Source organism: Brassica rapa, chromosome A08 (assembly GCF_000309985.2).
Source record: "Brassica rapa cultivar Chiifu-401-42 chromosome A08, CAAS_Brap_v3.01, whole genome shotgun sequence".
In the NCBI taxonomy this organism is placed as follows: domain Eukaryota; kingdom Viridiplantae; phylum Streptophyta; class Magnoliopsida; order Brassicales; family Brassicaceae; genus Brassica; species Brassica rapa.
In genome coordinates this window covers 21,522,427-21,536,292 of record NC_024802.2, presented here as the reverse complement: position 1 = coordinate 21,536,292, position 13,866 = coordinate 21,522,427, and the positions used below count along the sequence as shown (strand labels likewise).

Genomic DNA, 13,866 nt, shown 5'->3' with positions numbered 1-13,866 from the left:
GGTTAAATGTTGGCACCCTCTTGGTATTACTTTAGTGCAGGGGTGGCTCTTGCGGACATTAAGCACCTATAGGAATGCTAGCAAATCCAATATTTTTGAGATGCAATGATACTTTCGAATTATCAGTAATTATTTTATGGTGTTGTCAAATCTGCAAAATAATCGAATTTCTTTCTCGAATATTTTTGTTTGTTTTTGACACATCAATTTAAAAACAAACACCGTTAATCCATTCACAAGTTCATAACTAAAATTTGAGGTAGAGAGAATTGTAAAATTAAATAAGATAATTTATTATTGATTTATTGTGCTTTTAATGGCTCATAAAAAAATATACTATAAACTTAAATTGATCTCAAATAGAAATATATTCTATCTAAATTTTATGATATGTATATAAATTAACTAATTTTAATAGCAATAAAATTAGAGAAAAAAACTAGGATAGCACCAAACCAAGTTTATGTTCCCAAAGTAGCACTCAAGGTTCAAAGTCACAAAAATAGGTTTCATTAAAGAGGTAAATATACACTTATACCCCTTGGGTTAATTAATCCAAACCTTAGGGTTTAGAGTTAAGGGGTGGGGTTTTGGAATTAGGGTTTAAAATTTTATTAAAAAAATATTAAAATAAAAAATAAAAATTTTAAAAACAGTTTTAAAAAGTATTTTTAAATTATAAAAAGAAAATTTGAAAAAAAAAAAAAAAATTCGAAAAAAAAAATTGTAAAAATTTCGAATCTGAAAACATATAATCTGAAAGTATAAAAAAAAAAAAATCTTTTTTTCATTTTTTTAATTTTTATTTTATTTATTTTTATTTATTTTTGTTTGTTTATTTAATTTTAAACCAAGGGTATTAGGGATATTTTATCCTTTAATAAATGTCATTTTTGTGACTTTCTCCTTCTAGTGCTATTTTTGAGACATAAACTTCAAATTGACAATTGCCCATAAAATTATAGAAAATATCTTTTAGTTTGGACTTTATAAACTTTATGGATTTCACTTCAGATTTTAATGGTGCGAAATAGCTAGTTAGCAAGATACCCGTTTTGTTTTCTTAGTTATTTTCAGTAAAAAGTATTACAACACTTTCGGTGTAATGCCATGACCACAAAAAAAGTGAAAAACATATAAACAGTTATTACACGTGTGGCCATGTTGGGACCTCCAAATCTGTTGGCTCTGGAGATTATATTTTGATATAAAGAAGCACAAAAACGTGGTGTTACCGACTCACCAGTGAAAGGTTTCTCATTCGAAGTCAACTAGGGCGGCTTTCACACCTCCCTCCCTTCTAGAGGGATAACAAAATTTAGCATCTCCGTTTCATTAATTAACTAATTAGAGATAAGTATCTAGCTGCAGTACATATTATGAGTTTTATAGTACGAAAAAGATTTATATACCTAAACTGCTGTCGATTCTTTTAACCTGAGAACCATTTTATATAGGTTTTTGGTGGTAGAGAAAGCGAATAGAAAGATGAAAACCTTGAAAAACTAGGTTATAGTACTGTAAAATCAAAAATAGAAAGATAAATATCTACTTTGTCATATTTACATGGCATTTCTTCAAATAAGAATTGGGTTGTTGTAAGCATTCGCTATTAACCATTTGCTTCTCCTCTTGTCACCTTCCGATTACATGAGTGGAGAGTTTTTCTTAAAGTAACTTGCTAGCTTTAGCTAAAAGAAATAAAGTAGTTAACTTATTGTATGAAAAAAGCAAATAGCTTTCTTTCAAGATTTAAAAAAAAAAAAAAAAAAAGAAAGTATTTGAAGGCTTTGATATTACAAAAAGAGCTAAGTGAAAGTCCAACTTGTATTTGTTGATAAGTACATTTTCTCGTCATGTGCATGCACTTGTTGAAAAATAAAGGAAAAGTAAATCTTTTCTAAAAAAAATGATTTGTCTTTTCTTTGGCTTTAATTATCGAAGAAATTATTTCCTCTAAAAGTTTTTTTTGTTTCTTTTGTTCCACTCTTCTCTTTTCCCATGAAGCTTCGATACGCTTTTTGACGAGTCAAATACTCAAATGTGAAAACGCATGAAGATTCGAAGAAAATTCGTTGATCTCGATCAAACCCAGAACAAATCGACAAACCAAAGTATTGGGGCCCAGTGGGCCCATTGACGAAGTTGTCTATACAATACAAATTAGTAAAAGAGACTCTTTGAGTGTAATTTTGTTTCAATTTGGTTTCTCGCGCCCGCCATTATCAAACACTCCTCCGGCACTTTCGAATGTGAAGAAGAAACAAAGTTTCCACTTAACTCAACCACCGCCACGCCTCCCCTTCGGCTAAAACTCACCGACATGTCTCCGTCATCTCGGAACTTAGGCTTCTTCTCCTTCCTCGTCTTCTCTCTGTTTTCCATCGTTTCCTCCGACGACCTCCAAACCCTACTCAACATCAAATCCTCCCTCCTAACCTCAAACCCCGGCGCTTTAGATTCATGGAAGCTGAACTCCAATCACTGCAGCTTCACCGGAGTAACCTGCGACTCCACAAACTCCGTCACAGAGATCAACCTCTCTCATCAAACCTTATCCGGAACCTTCCCGTTCCATTCACTCTCCGCTCTCAAGAATCTCCAAAAGCTCTCTCTCGGATTCAACTCCCTCTCGGGAACCATCCCAACCGATATGAACAACTGCACGAATCTCACCTACTTAGATCTCGGCAACAACCTCTTCTCAGGATCCTTCCCCGACTTCTCCTCTCTAAGTCAGTTACAGTATCTCTACCTAAACAACAGCGCGTTCTCTGGCGTTTTCCCTTGGGAATCGCTACGAAACGCAACGAAACTCGTCGTTTTGAGTCTAGGCGATAATCCGTTTAATACGACGCCGTTTCCTGAAGAGGTTGTTACGCTGAGGAGTCTCTCGTGGCTCTACTTGTCTAACTGCAGCATCACGGGCAACATCCCTCCGGCTATCGGAGACTTGACGGAGCTTCAGAATCTGGAGATCTCCGATAGTACCCTCACCGGAGAGATTCCGCCGGAGATAGTGAAACTCACGAAACTCCGGCAGCTCGAGGTTTACAACAACAGCTTGACCGGGAAGCTTCCTCTCGGATTCGGGAGCTTGACGAATCTGACTCTCTTGGACGCTTCCACGAACTATCTAGAGGGAGATTTATCGGAGTTAAGAACTCTGATCAACCTCGTTTCTCTACAGCTCTTCGAAAACAGATTCTCCGGGGAGATTCCGGTTGAGTTCGGCGAGTTTAAAGATCTGGTCAATCTTTCTCTGTACACGAACAACTTAACCGGTTCTCTCCCTCCGAAACTCGGTTCTCTATCTGATTTTGATTTCATCGATGCGTCGGAGAATCGTCTAACCGGACCGATCCCTCCGGATATGTGCAAGAGAGGGACGATGAAAGCTCTCCTCCTCTTGCAAAACAATCTCACAGGCTCCATACCCGAGTCCTACGGGAACTGTTCGACTCTTGAGAGTTTCAGAGTTAACCATAACTCCCTCGAGGGAACAGTTCCCGCGGGACTCTGGGGGTTACCGAAGGTTGAGATCATCGACTTAGCCAACAACAACTTCGAAGGTCCGATTACCGCCGATATAAAGAACGCGAAAACGCTCGGAGCGTTGTATCTAGGGTTCAACAAGTTCTCTGATGAGCTGCCTGAGGAGATTGGTGAGGCTGAAGCTCTGACTAAACTCGAGCTTAACGATAATTGGTTTTCCGGGAGGATTCCGAGCTCCATCGGGAAGCTTAAGGGGCTTAGTAGTTTAAAGATGCAGAGCAATGGCTTTTCCGGGGACATACCGGACTCTATCGGGTCGTGTTCGATGCTCAGCGAGCTGGACATGGCTCAAAATGAGTTGTCGGGAGAGATCCCGCACACGCTGGGATCTCTTCCGACGCTCAACGCTTTGAATCTTTCGGACAACAAGCTCTCTGGGAAGATTCCAGAGAGCTTGTCGTCTCTGAAGCTTAGCCTTCTTGATCTTTCGAACAACGGGTTATCAGGTCGGGTTCCTCTGAGTTTGTCATCGTATAGCGGTAGCTTCGACGGCAATCCTGGACTCTGCAGCACGACGATCAAATCGTTTAACCGGTGCACGAGTTCTTCGGGATCGCATCGAGACACTCACGTCTTTGTGCTGTGTATAGTTTTCGGTTTACTGATCTTGATTGCGTCTCTTGTGCTTTTCTTGTACCTCAAGAAAACCGAGAAGAAGGAAAAGCAAACCCTGAGACGTGAATCTTGGAGTATAAAGTCGTTCCGAAGGATGAGTTTCACTGAAGATGATATCATCGGTTCGATCAAAGAAGAGAACTTAATCGGTAGAGGAGGTTCTGGCGATGTGTACAGAGTAGTACTCGGTGACGGCAAAGAGCTAGCAGTCAAATACATTCGTCGTAGTAGCACTGACACGTTTACTCAGAAGAACTTCAGCAGCACGATGCCGATTCTCAAGGAAAACGAAGGAAGATCGAAGGAGTTTGAAAGAGAGGTGCAAACACTAAGCTCAATAAGGCACTTAAACGTGGTGAAACTGTATTGTAGCATCACTAGCGATGACTCGAGCTTGCTGGTGTATGAGTATTTGCCTAAAGGGAGCTTGTGGGACATTCTTCACTCGTGTGAGAAGTCGAATCTCGGTTGGGAAACACGGTATGATATTGCTCTTGGTGCAGCGAAGGGACTAGAGTACTTGCATCATGGATACGAGAGACCGGTGATTCACCGTGATGTTAAGTCAAGTAACATATTACTAGATGAGTCCTTCAAGCCTAGGATTGCTGACTTTGGTCTTGCCAAGATTCTCCAAGACAAAAATGGTGGTCTAGATTCAACTCTTGTTGTTGCGGGAACATATGGTTACATGGCTCCAGGTAAAGAGACTTTATTAACTTTTTATTTATGAGCTTGTTATGGTTTTACATTACATTTTTAACATCAAAGCCCTTCTTGGTACAGAGTATGGATACTCGTCGAAAGTGAATGAGAAATGCGATGTGTATAGCTTTGGAGTTGTGTTAATGGAGCTAGTCACGGGGAGAAAACCGATAGAGGCGGAGTTTGGAGAGAGCAAAGACATAGTGGATTGGGTTAGTAACAATCTGAATAGCAAAGAGAGTGTAATGGAAGTTGTGGACAAGAACATTGGGGAAATGTATAGAGAAGATGCAGTCAAGATGCTGAGGGTTGCAATCCTCTGCACGGCAAGACAACCTGGACGAAGGCCAACGATGAGGAGTGTGGTTCAGATGATCGAGGACGCGGAACCGTGTAGATTGATGGGCATTGTGATTAGTAAAGAGGTGATGTGAAGACCAAAGAAATAAGTTGATGAAGGACCAAGTCTCACTCACTCTTTTGGGTCACTATGAAACTTAGGAGGTTTAGATGGAGAATGTGATTCTAGTCCTGGTTATGAAAATCTTAGGTAACGTTATGAACTCGGATGTAAACTATTTCTTGTAATGATAGAGATTTTTGTATGATGTTTTGGACTTAGTTAATGAAGGTCAACAAACAACTACAATTACTTGGCTAGGAGAAATGCATATTCAAACTGATAAAAGTAATAACTGCCAACAGGGCCGGGGCGGTCGCACCACTATGACTTCTCAAAACAAAACCAAATCCAAATTGAGTTACTTGTCGTGATGATGAAATTGTAAATTATTATCGCAATAGAATAATCAAAGAATAAATTTCTTAAAGTCTCAGTACTTATAGCTGCCGAATTTGACCAACAAAAAAAAAGGAATGAACGAATAAATCTTATCCCTTCATATAAGACAACAATGCATTTGAATTTTCTTATTAGATGGAAGAGATAACGTATTCTAAAAACAAGTACTCACACATGCATTTACTTAGAACAACCTTGATGCAGACAAACATGATAACTGCATTAGCTATAATGTTTTGATACGCAACTAATTCATCATATCAAACACACGGCCACAAAACTGATCTTATCTAAGGCGTCACAACTTGCAACACTAATTAACAATAACGATACAGAGAGATTCTAGAAGCTAGAAAGTATTACAGAGACCAGAGTTCTAATAACATACAAATAACAGCTTCTGCTGCAAAGTACATCCGGCTACTTAGTGTACACAAAGCTAACCAAAGAAAGAATTGTCCTACAAATATACACAGTTTTTGAATCTTTCTCTATCTCAAAAATGTATTCTCCAGTAACCAAGATTTTGTCAACGGAATAGATTTTGGAATGACCACATTATGAATCTTGCAAAGATATCAGACTCAAGGAACTCAATGTGAGCAGCTCGACCAATGAACGAGTTACGACCATACAAGGTCGTGTCAAAGTTGACGTCGCAGCGCATGAACACTCTCTGGTAGTGAGGACCTTCTGGGGATGATGGCCCACGTATTTGGTCCATACAGTTATCAAGCATCTCCAGGAAAGCCACACCTCTTTTTGAGTTGTCAAGAGAAGCTGGTTGGCACGACTCAATCCTAGTCGAGTGATATGGAACATAACCAATTAACCATGCTGAACAAAAAGATATTATTGTAACTAGTATTAACCGACCTGCCATTTTACTCGGCCTAAATTGAGTTAGCAGCCGGGTTTGGTTTTGCTAGTTTATAAGGCCCATGCAAGAGTATATTGCATGTTCTTAATTTAATAAAAAAGGCCCAAAACTACGCAGCAACTAGTTTAGCTTTTTTGGCGAGAGGTTTACAACTAGAATCAGAAAACATAACAGAATTAGAATCCACGTAATTGTGACCAACTATTGAAACAGTGCAACTCAGCTATAAAAGACAGTATGTCCTACAGGTCATCAAATCGCATTGCCTAGGCTTTGTCTCAGTTCTCTCTACTAGGTAAATACCCGCGCTACGCCGCGGAATTTTTTATTATGCCGATTGTTTTTTAAATGTGCTTGTTTGATAGTTGTTATTTGCTTAAGTTTAATGATATTAATATTTTTTGCGAAAATTGTGATTAGTAGGTACCAATAGAGTTTGGTTTTGTATTTCAAATTTATTTTATTTTTAATTTTAATAATCTTTTTATATTTCTTAATTTGCTGTTTGGTTGTGTAGAGGATATTTATATTTTATATTATGCATTATATTTAAGTTTTTTTTAGCTTTGTTTTTGTTGTTATATTGTAATTTTGGAAATTCTTTTGATATTGTTTAATTTTTGCTTATAAAGATTAGTTTGTGTAGATCAAAAGTATGAGTAGAGAAGGTTATTTCTTAGTAGAACAATTAATTTATATGATATACATAGAAGGAGTGGATGTTGTAATTATAATTTCTTTAAGACAAATTTATATATTAAAATTTTCAATGTCATGCAAGGTTCAATTCATATTTATTTATTTCAAATTAATATCAAGAGAAACTCACTAAATTATTAATAATGAAAGTGTATAATTCCATGAAAATAAAGCCAAAACAAAGAAGGTCAAGATGTGTTTCAATGTATGACCATAATATAGATACTAAGTTTTTAAGCAACGGTCATATTATCCTTTTCTTCTTAGTCTCGTTTTCATTAGTAACTTCATCAATAGCTTGCTTCTTTGTATTTTCTGTTTTGTTTTTTTCCTTCCAGCCCAATTTCACAACCAATACTTGAAGTCTGGAAAGTGGGACAAGCTTCTCCATCTTCTTTTTTGATGTTTTCATCCATCTCTGGTTCATTTTCTTTGGTTGTTGTTATATCCAATAGTTATTAAAATATTGAATTAATATTACTGTCATTATATATTGTGAATGATGGGTTTATATTAAACATCACCTTTGCTGTTATGGTATCATCTTTTGGTTGAAGGAGAGAATTTTCTTTGATAATTCGGGTCACCGTAAAAACTTTGGAAAAAAGCTTTGAAGTTGTACTGGCCATTCTTGACTTGGGAGTCCATTGTCTTTCCAATAATATCTAGAGGATATTTTGGAACATTTTGATTGTCGTGATTGTCTCAGGCACGTGAGGCAACACATTAAACGCGCCACCAAGGAACCTCCATCAATCTCTAGCATGATCTGAGCATAATATAGTTCTTAGGGTCTCAAATGATCACACACATAAACCAATCTTTAAATCTCAAAGGTATTTGAATTACTAAATGGGATTTGAGAACTTTATCCTGCAGTGGATGCAATACACTCTTGGACAGTCATGTTATAAGGAAAGAAGCTTTATAAACAGGGAACGTCAACACAACTCCTAGATGATAAGAAGCCAACAACCTAAAAGGGTTTGTCAAGACAGCTTTTTCTGTTTCTCTAGCTCGCAAAATGATCCTCCAGCAAAAGAAGCAATGTATCAGACGTTGCGCTACTAATGGATACATAAACAAGCTATTGAAACCAGAAGTATATGCAAGATCACCTCGCCTGACATCATATCGTGTGATTCAAGGTAAGAGATACTATCTTGAGAGAATACTACAGGAGCATACTGATCCATAACCGGTGAAGGCTCTCCTCTGTCCATTGTATTTATAACCCAATTATGCTGACTCTCAAACATCTCCATCTGAGCATTCACAACTTTTTCTGCGTAAGCCACTCCACATACTTAAACAAAAACTTTTAATAGCACATATTATAGCACATGATGTGTTTGTGTTATGATATGAAGTTAGGAAGCACATGTTTGGGACCTAATTTTGTTTCGAGTCATACGAGAAACTGCACTCGAGGATGGCGTTAAGCCTATTCACGTGAGTTATCGGCTTGGAAACGATGGCTGAGAAAGGGTGATTACTGTGATGTCGTCGCGGCAGAGAGAGTTTGAGAGGATAGTTGCGGTGACTTTCATAAGTACCTAGCCAATCATATTATACACATACAACTTCTCGTACATAGCCTTAAAAAATATCTCACAACAGAACATTTTCAATTCCTCCATCACGTTTAACAAGCGAGGTCTTACGCCCTTCCGCACCGTTTTTTGCTTCTTTCTGACTGAGGACAACGACGTCTGTTACTGATCATTGCTCTGTCACTGGTTTCACCTCTCTTCCGAAGGCACTGAGAGAAAACCCTGAATTGCCAATTGTGGAACACAAAAATCTCGATTCAAATGTCGTCGTCTTCTCCGAGCGGTAGCTGTGGCGATTTGAGTGAGAGAAGAGGGATTCCCGCTAGATGTCGAGACTTACCTCTCTCAGACCAGCCTCGATTCTAACCTTGCTTCTTCTTAGTTCAGTCTCAGGTCTCATCCTGTATTTTTTTTACAACGATGGTTAAAAGCAAAGAAGATAGAAACTGATGTGTAATCACGAAATGTTTTCATTGGCTTTTGAAGTTTTTTTCATTTATTGACATGGCAGCTCCATAACACTTCAAAATGCTGATGTGTCAGTTGCTGGAAAGAACCTTGTGTTATTACTGTGTTGATTATCCACAATCAGTATAAGTGTTCCATCGTCTGAAAAAGAACTAAATCTGAAAACAGGTAACGAAAGTGATAGTGTAAGAAGAAGATGAATTCAGCTTCCCTAATTCCAAATTTGAAAGGATAAGGACAATTTTCTAGGTTCTTTGTTATTTGTTCTATTTATTTATTTATTGGGAACGTCGGTGGAATTTCTTGAAAGCGCACACACAAATTGTGTCATCTATTTGAATTGGTGGGTCTCACAAGTTGCTATCACTCCCGATGTATTAGGGAGTTTGGGCCCTGGTTAGAGCAATAGAGGACCGATCAATGCAGGGTTGGTCCTTCCTTCCTGACATCTCTAGTTTGTTTACTAGCCTTCTTCTTTTTCATTCAATTGCATTTATGTGAGTGCTTGTTATCTCTCTCATCTTTTCTTCCCTAACGACTTTGGTCCATATACTTTTTTTAAAAGAAAAAAATCATTTTCTTGGTTCTGTGGTCGTCTGTCACCTGAAAACTGCGCCATCATAACCGCCAAGTAACTAACTCAGTCTTATCCGTAAACCAAATACTTGCCTTGCAGTTACCTAGCCTATCGATTGTTGTTATTATCGTCCCTCACATATAAGCTAGAATTACTATATGCTATATGTTCCAACATAAAGCATTCATGCTACAAAATTAGATATATTAACTTTTTTTTGGTGTGGTTCGGATAGTCAAACAAGTTAAAGTTCAGTTGCATCACACCTTTGCAATGGTTCACGTTCATCTTCTCAACAACTAATACCAACACTGTAACTAATTTCATTTCTAACCAAACTAAGTTTATTATCAGAGTCTACCATGAACATCTAACATCCAACAGATAAAGCAAACTTTCTTTTTGATTTACTAAATTTATACACTTGCATAATCAGATCAAAGTCAGATGAAGAGTGACAAAAGAAACTCACTCTTCACCTCACTCGCACAAAAAAAAAACAATACGAAGCCACACAAAGTCCAAAATGCAAACTCACTATGTACAACCTAATTTGTTAGTGCCTTACTGAAGATCTTTTTCCCAAAAAGAAAAAAAAAACTCGAAGGCCATTTTGTGACTACTTTTTGTAAACAAAAATAAAAATCTTCAGCCGAGTGACTCACTATGGTAACAAAGCTCTTTCCTCATCCGTTGATTAAACAACCTGCAAGCATCCATACTAAGATCAACGGCTGCAGAAAGCGCCACGTAAGCAGCTGCATCCTCCATACAGCTAACGTGTTGCACGCTAACCTCTACACAAGGCTTACTACACTTCCCTTCACCTTCCACACTCGCTGCCATCACAAACCCTTTCTGTACGCTCCCTCCTCTCGGACTATTAGCCGGCGACGCTCCACCGCTTCCGCCGCCACGACTCCTCGTTCGGCCCACACCACCACCTGTTGGCGACGATCCCAATTCGATCGAGAACTTCCCACCTCTGTGAGAACTAATACTCGACTCCGCAAGCACGATCCCTGCACCGCTTGACCCGTCTAGGATGAGTTCAAATCTATAACCCAGCCCATCAGTGGCTCCGCCGCGTTCGCGCCACGCCTCAAGTCGTCCCCAGGGCTTCCATGTGCCGTCTCCGGGACGGAGGATGAGCCAAGAACCGGGGTTTGACCGGCTCACACGGTCGGTTCCTGGAGATGCGACGAACGGTGTGACGATTGAGGCCATAGCTACTGGAGAACCTGACAAGTCATGGACCGTTATTGACCATCCTTTTCGCTCTTTACCAGGACGTTCTCTCTCGCTCCCGAACGAGTTTAGCCAGCTCCGGGGAACACTCGTCTCCGTCGGCAATGATCTGATCCATAAACAAACATATAATAATTATTTAGTAAAATATTTAAAAGAGTAAAGTTTCAATAGATCCGTCAAAAAGATTAAAGCGCATGTTGATTTGATTCCTCGTTACTAAAGTAATAAAATAAAATAAAAAAATCAAAAAGTGACAACTCAATTTTCCGACAAATGTGGTAAGAATAGTTTGGTTTGTCGGAAAACTGACCTTGACCTGATAGTACGATCTCCGGTCGTGTTCCGACAACTGAATTTGCAAGTGAAAACGGGTTGTCGGATACTGCCTTGAATCTGAACCACTTGAGGACTACACTCAGGCTCGCCGTCGAACTGAAAGACGAACCTAGGATCAGGCTCCGCCTTCACATTCAGGTGAAACTGAGCCGCCGACGACGCTTTCCCAGCTCCGGCTCCTTTTCCGACCGATATCCAGCCGTTGTGGAACACGCACGGCTTCGATTGGGTCCCAGCAAGATCCAACGGCACTGAGACTTCCGCCAGAAGACCGCCGGAGTTTACGCCGCACGCAGCTCCGGCGCTTCCCGTGTAGATGAAGATCTTGAGAGACGGCTTCGAAGCGAAGATGGATCTGGACGCTAGGCGTTTGATATCTGAGCTGCTGAGATGGAACGTGGCGGCGAGGGTTTGGATCTCCGGGAACTGAGTGGTCTCCAACGGAATGTAGGGGATGGCGGCGGTCTGCGGTGGAAAGTTTTTGAGTTTGATCTTACAGAAACATGGAGATGAGGAGGGATGCACGGCGGAGCTTGACGACTTCGCCGCTAAAGGAAGTTTCAGAGCTAGATTACTGATTGTAAGACGGATGAAAGGACAAGGATCCATTGCTCTTTAGTGGTTTAGGGAATGGAGCTGTTTTGGAGTAGACAGCATGGAAAGTAGGAGCGATGACTTGGGAACTAAGGTAATGGAAACGAAGGTGACGAATAAAACGCAGCGTTTAATGGCGCCGTTGGATTATCTCAACCTAACCATTAGTGAACGGTGTCGTCTTCTTTGCCCTGTGTCTGGATTTTAAGTGTGACAAGTAAGCAGAAATTGCATTTTTTTTTCCCATTTATGCATTCCCTCCTTTGTTTCCTTATATTTTCTGGAATTGTCCATTGACGTCTTATTCTATCCGTATATAAAAGATTAGGCCCAAACTATTAAATGAGATATTTAATTCCCATTATACTGATGTAGCCAGTTATATTATGAGGTTCTACTTAAAAGAAAAAAGAAAAAAAAAATTCAGTAGCCTATACAATCTTGCATCAAATAAAATCCACAAATGGATTATATTAATGTATTAGTCTAGATAAGACAAATAGAATTATACTGTTTACCATCTCACAAAAATATGATATTGTTATACATCTATTTCTTATCATCTAGAAGTTGTTTCTAGAAATTCATAATCTATTTTAATGTCTAAAGTCATACTGTGGAATAAGAGTTTTATCTTTAAACATCACTCAATTTATACATTTTATCTTGGATATTTTCTCAGTTTAAATAACTAAGTTTATATTAATGTACATTTGCTAGAATCATTGACTATTATACAAGGCAAAATGAGAAAAAAATTCTTATAAATTTTGGACAGAGACTGACATTAGGCTAAATTTTCGATGTAACATCAAATATTTGACAAGTAGCCGACATATGGGCCAAATCCTCGAAAATCAAAACAGTGGTGTAGATTGGCTAACTATGTTATAAAGCGACGTCTGTGTTTGCAAAAGTTTATTTTTAAGTAGTTAATCATTTCTTTTCAGGTTTAAATATGTGCGAATGAAAGGGTAAGTCCGAAATATAGAGTTAGTTGAGGGGTATAATAAGAAAAGATGTTGGAGCACAGCTGGGAACAAGTTGGCAAGAACTGCCAGCTCGGATTAGATGTTGACTACGCTATCCGCTCCTTCTTGAGTCTTGACTTTCTCTCTCTCTACCTGATCAGTAAGTGACCAACCACACACAACATAGGGCTCCACTTTGCGAGGTTGCCTTTACTGGCTTACGTGTAAGTTCGCGGCTCTTTGTGCCTTGGTCGGAGGAATCTTTCCGCTTCTATGCGGAGCTCACGTTTCTTTGTGTCAGTCTTTTTTTTCTGACGAATTATTTCTGTTCTTGATAGTGATTATATGGTTGTTTTGTTGTTATGGACCGCAATAATGAACGATCAAGTCATGTTTATTTCGTATATAATTCGTTATCTCTATTCATTCAAGTCTAGTTCCAGTGATGCACAGTTGATAGAAAAAGAAATAAACGTGAGAAGAAGGCCTTTGTCCTCATGAATGACTCAGTCTATAAATGTTTATTTTCAAAAAAAGAAGTAGAAGAAAAAGAACAAAATACAGCTATCATCCACGATCCTCGTTCAGCTTAACCTACGCTACTTATACGTTTTTAAACTAATATACCCAATAGTTAACTGAATCTAATTTGTCGTGAACGTGCACGCAGATCTCTCGCCCAATCCCCAAACAATTCTATTTTATTTCACAACCCAAAAAACTGTGAGCTATACCTATATATACAGCATGAACGAGTTTACTTTTGGAGTAGAGTAAAAGGCGACCTGACTATTTGATGTGATTTTTAAAGGACGGCTTCCTTGGAAATTTAACCACACATTGTGATGTAAGAGCATGAT

At 38.8% G+C, this 13,866-nt stretch overlaps 2 protein-coding genes across 2 annotated transcripts; one reads left to right on the top strand and one right to left on the bottom strand.

Annotated features, from left to right (window-relative positions):
* Positions 1–968: 968 nt before the first annotated feature.
* LOC103868127 (receptor-like protein kinase 7) lies at positions 969–5,527 on the top strand. Its single transcript, XM_009146234.3, has 2 exons — positions 969–4,871; positions 4,957–5,527. The coding sequence occupies exons 1-2, from the start codon at positions 2,324–2,326 to the stop codon at positions 5,307–5,309; spliced, it is 2,901 nt and encodes a 966-aa protein (XP_009144482.1). The 5' UTR covers positions 969–2,323; the 3' UTR covers positions 5,310–5,527.
* A 4,712-nt stretch (positions 5,528–10,239) lies between these two features.
* On the bottom strand, positions 10,240–12,576 carry LOC103868126. Its single transcript, XM_009146233.3, has 2 exons — positions 11,416–12,576; positions 10,240–11,211 (listed from the first exon to the last, which is right to left on the bottom strand). The coding sequence occupies exons 1-2, from the start codon at positions 12,048–12,050 to the stop codon at positions 10,503–10,505; spliced, it is 1,344 nt and encodes a 447-aa protein (XP_009144481.1). The 5' UTR covers positions 12,051–12,576; the 3' UTR covers positions 10,240–10,502.
* Positions 12,577–13,866: the final 1,290 nt, after the last annotated feature.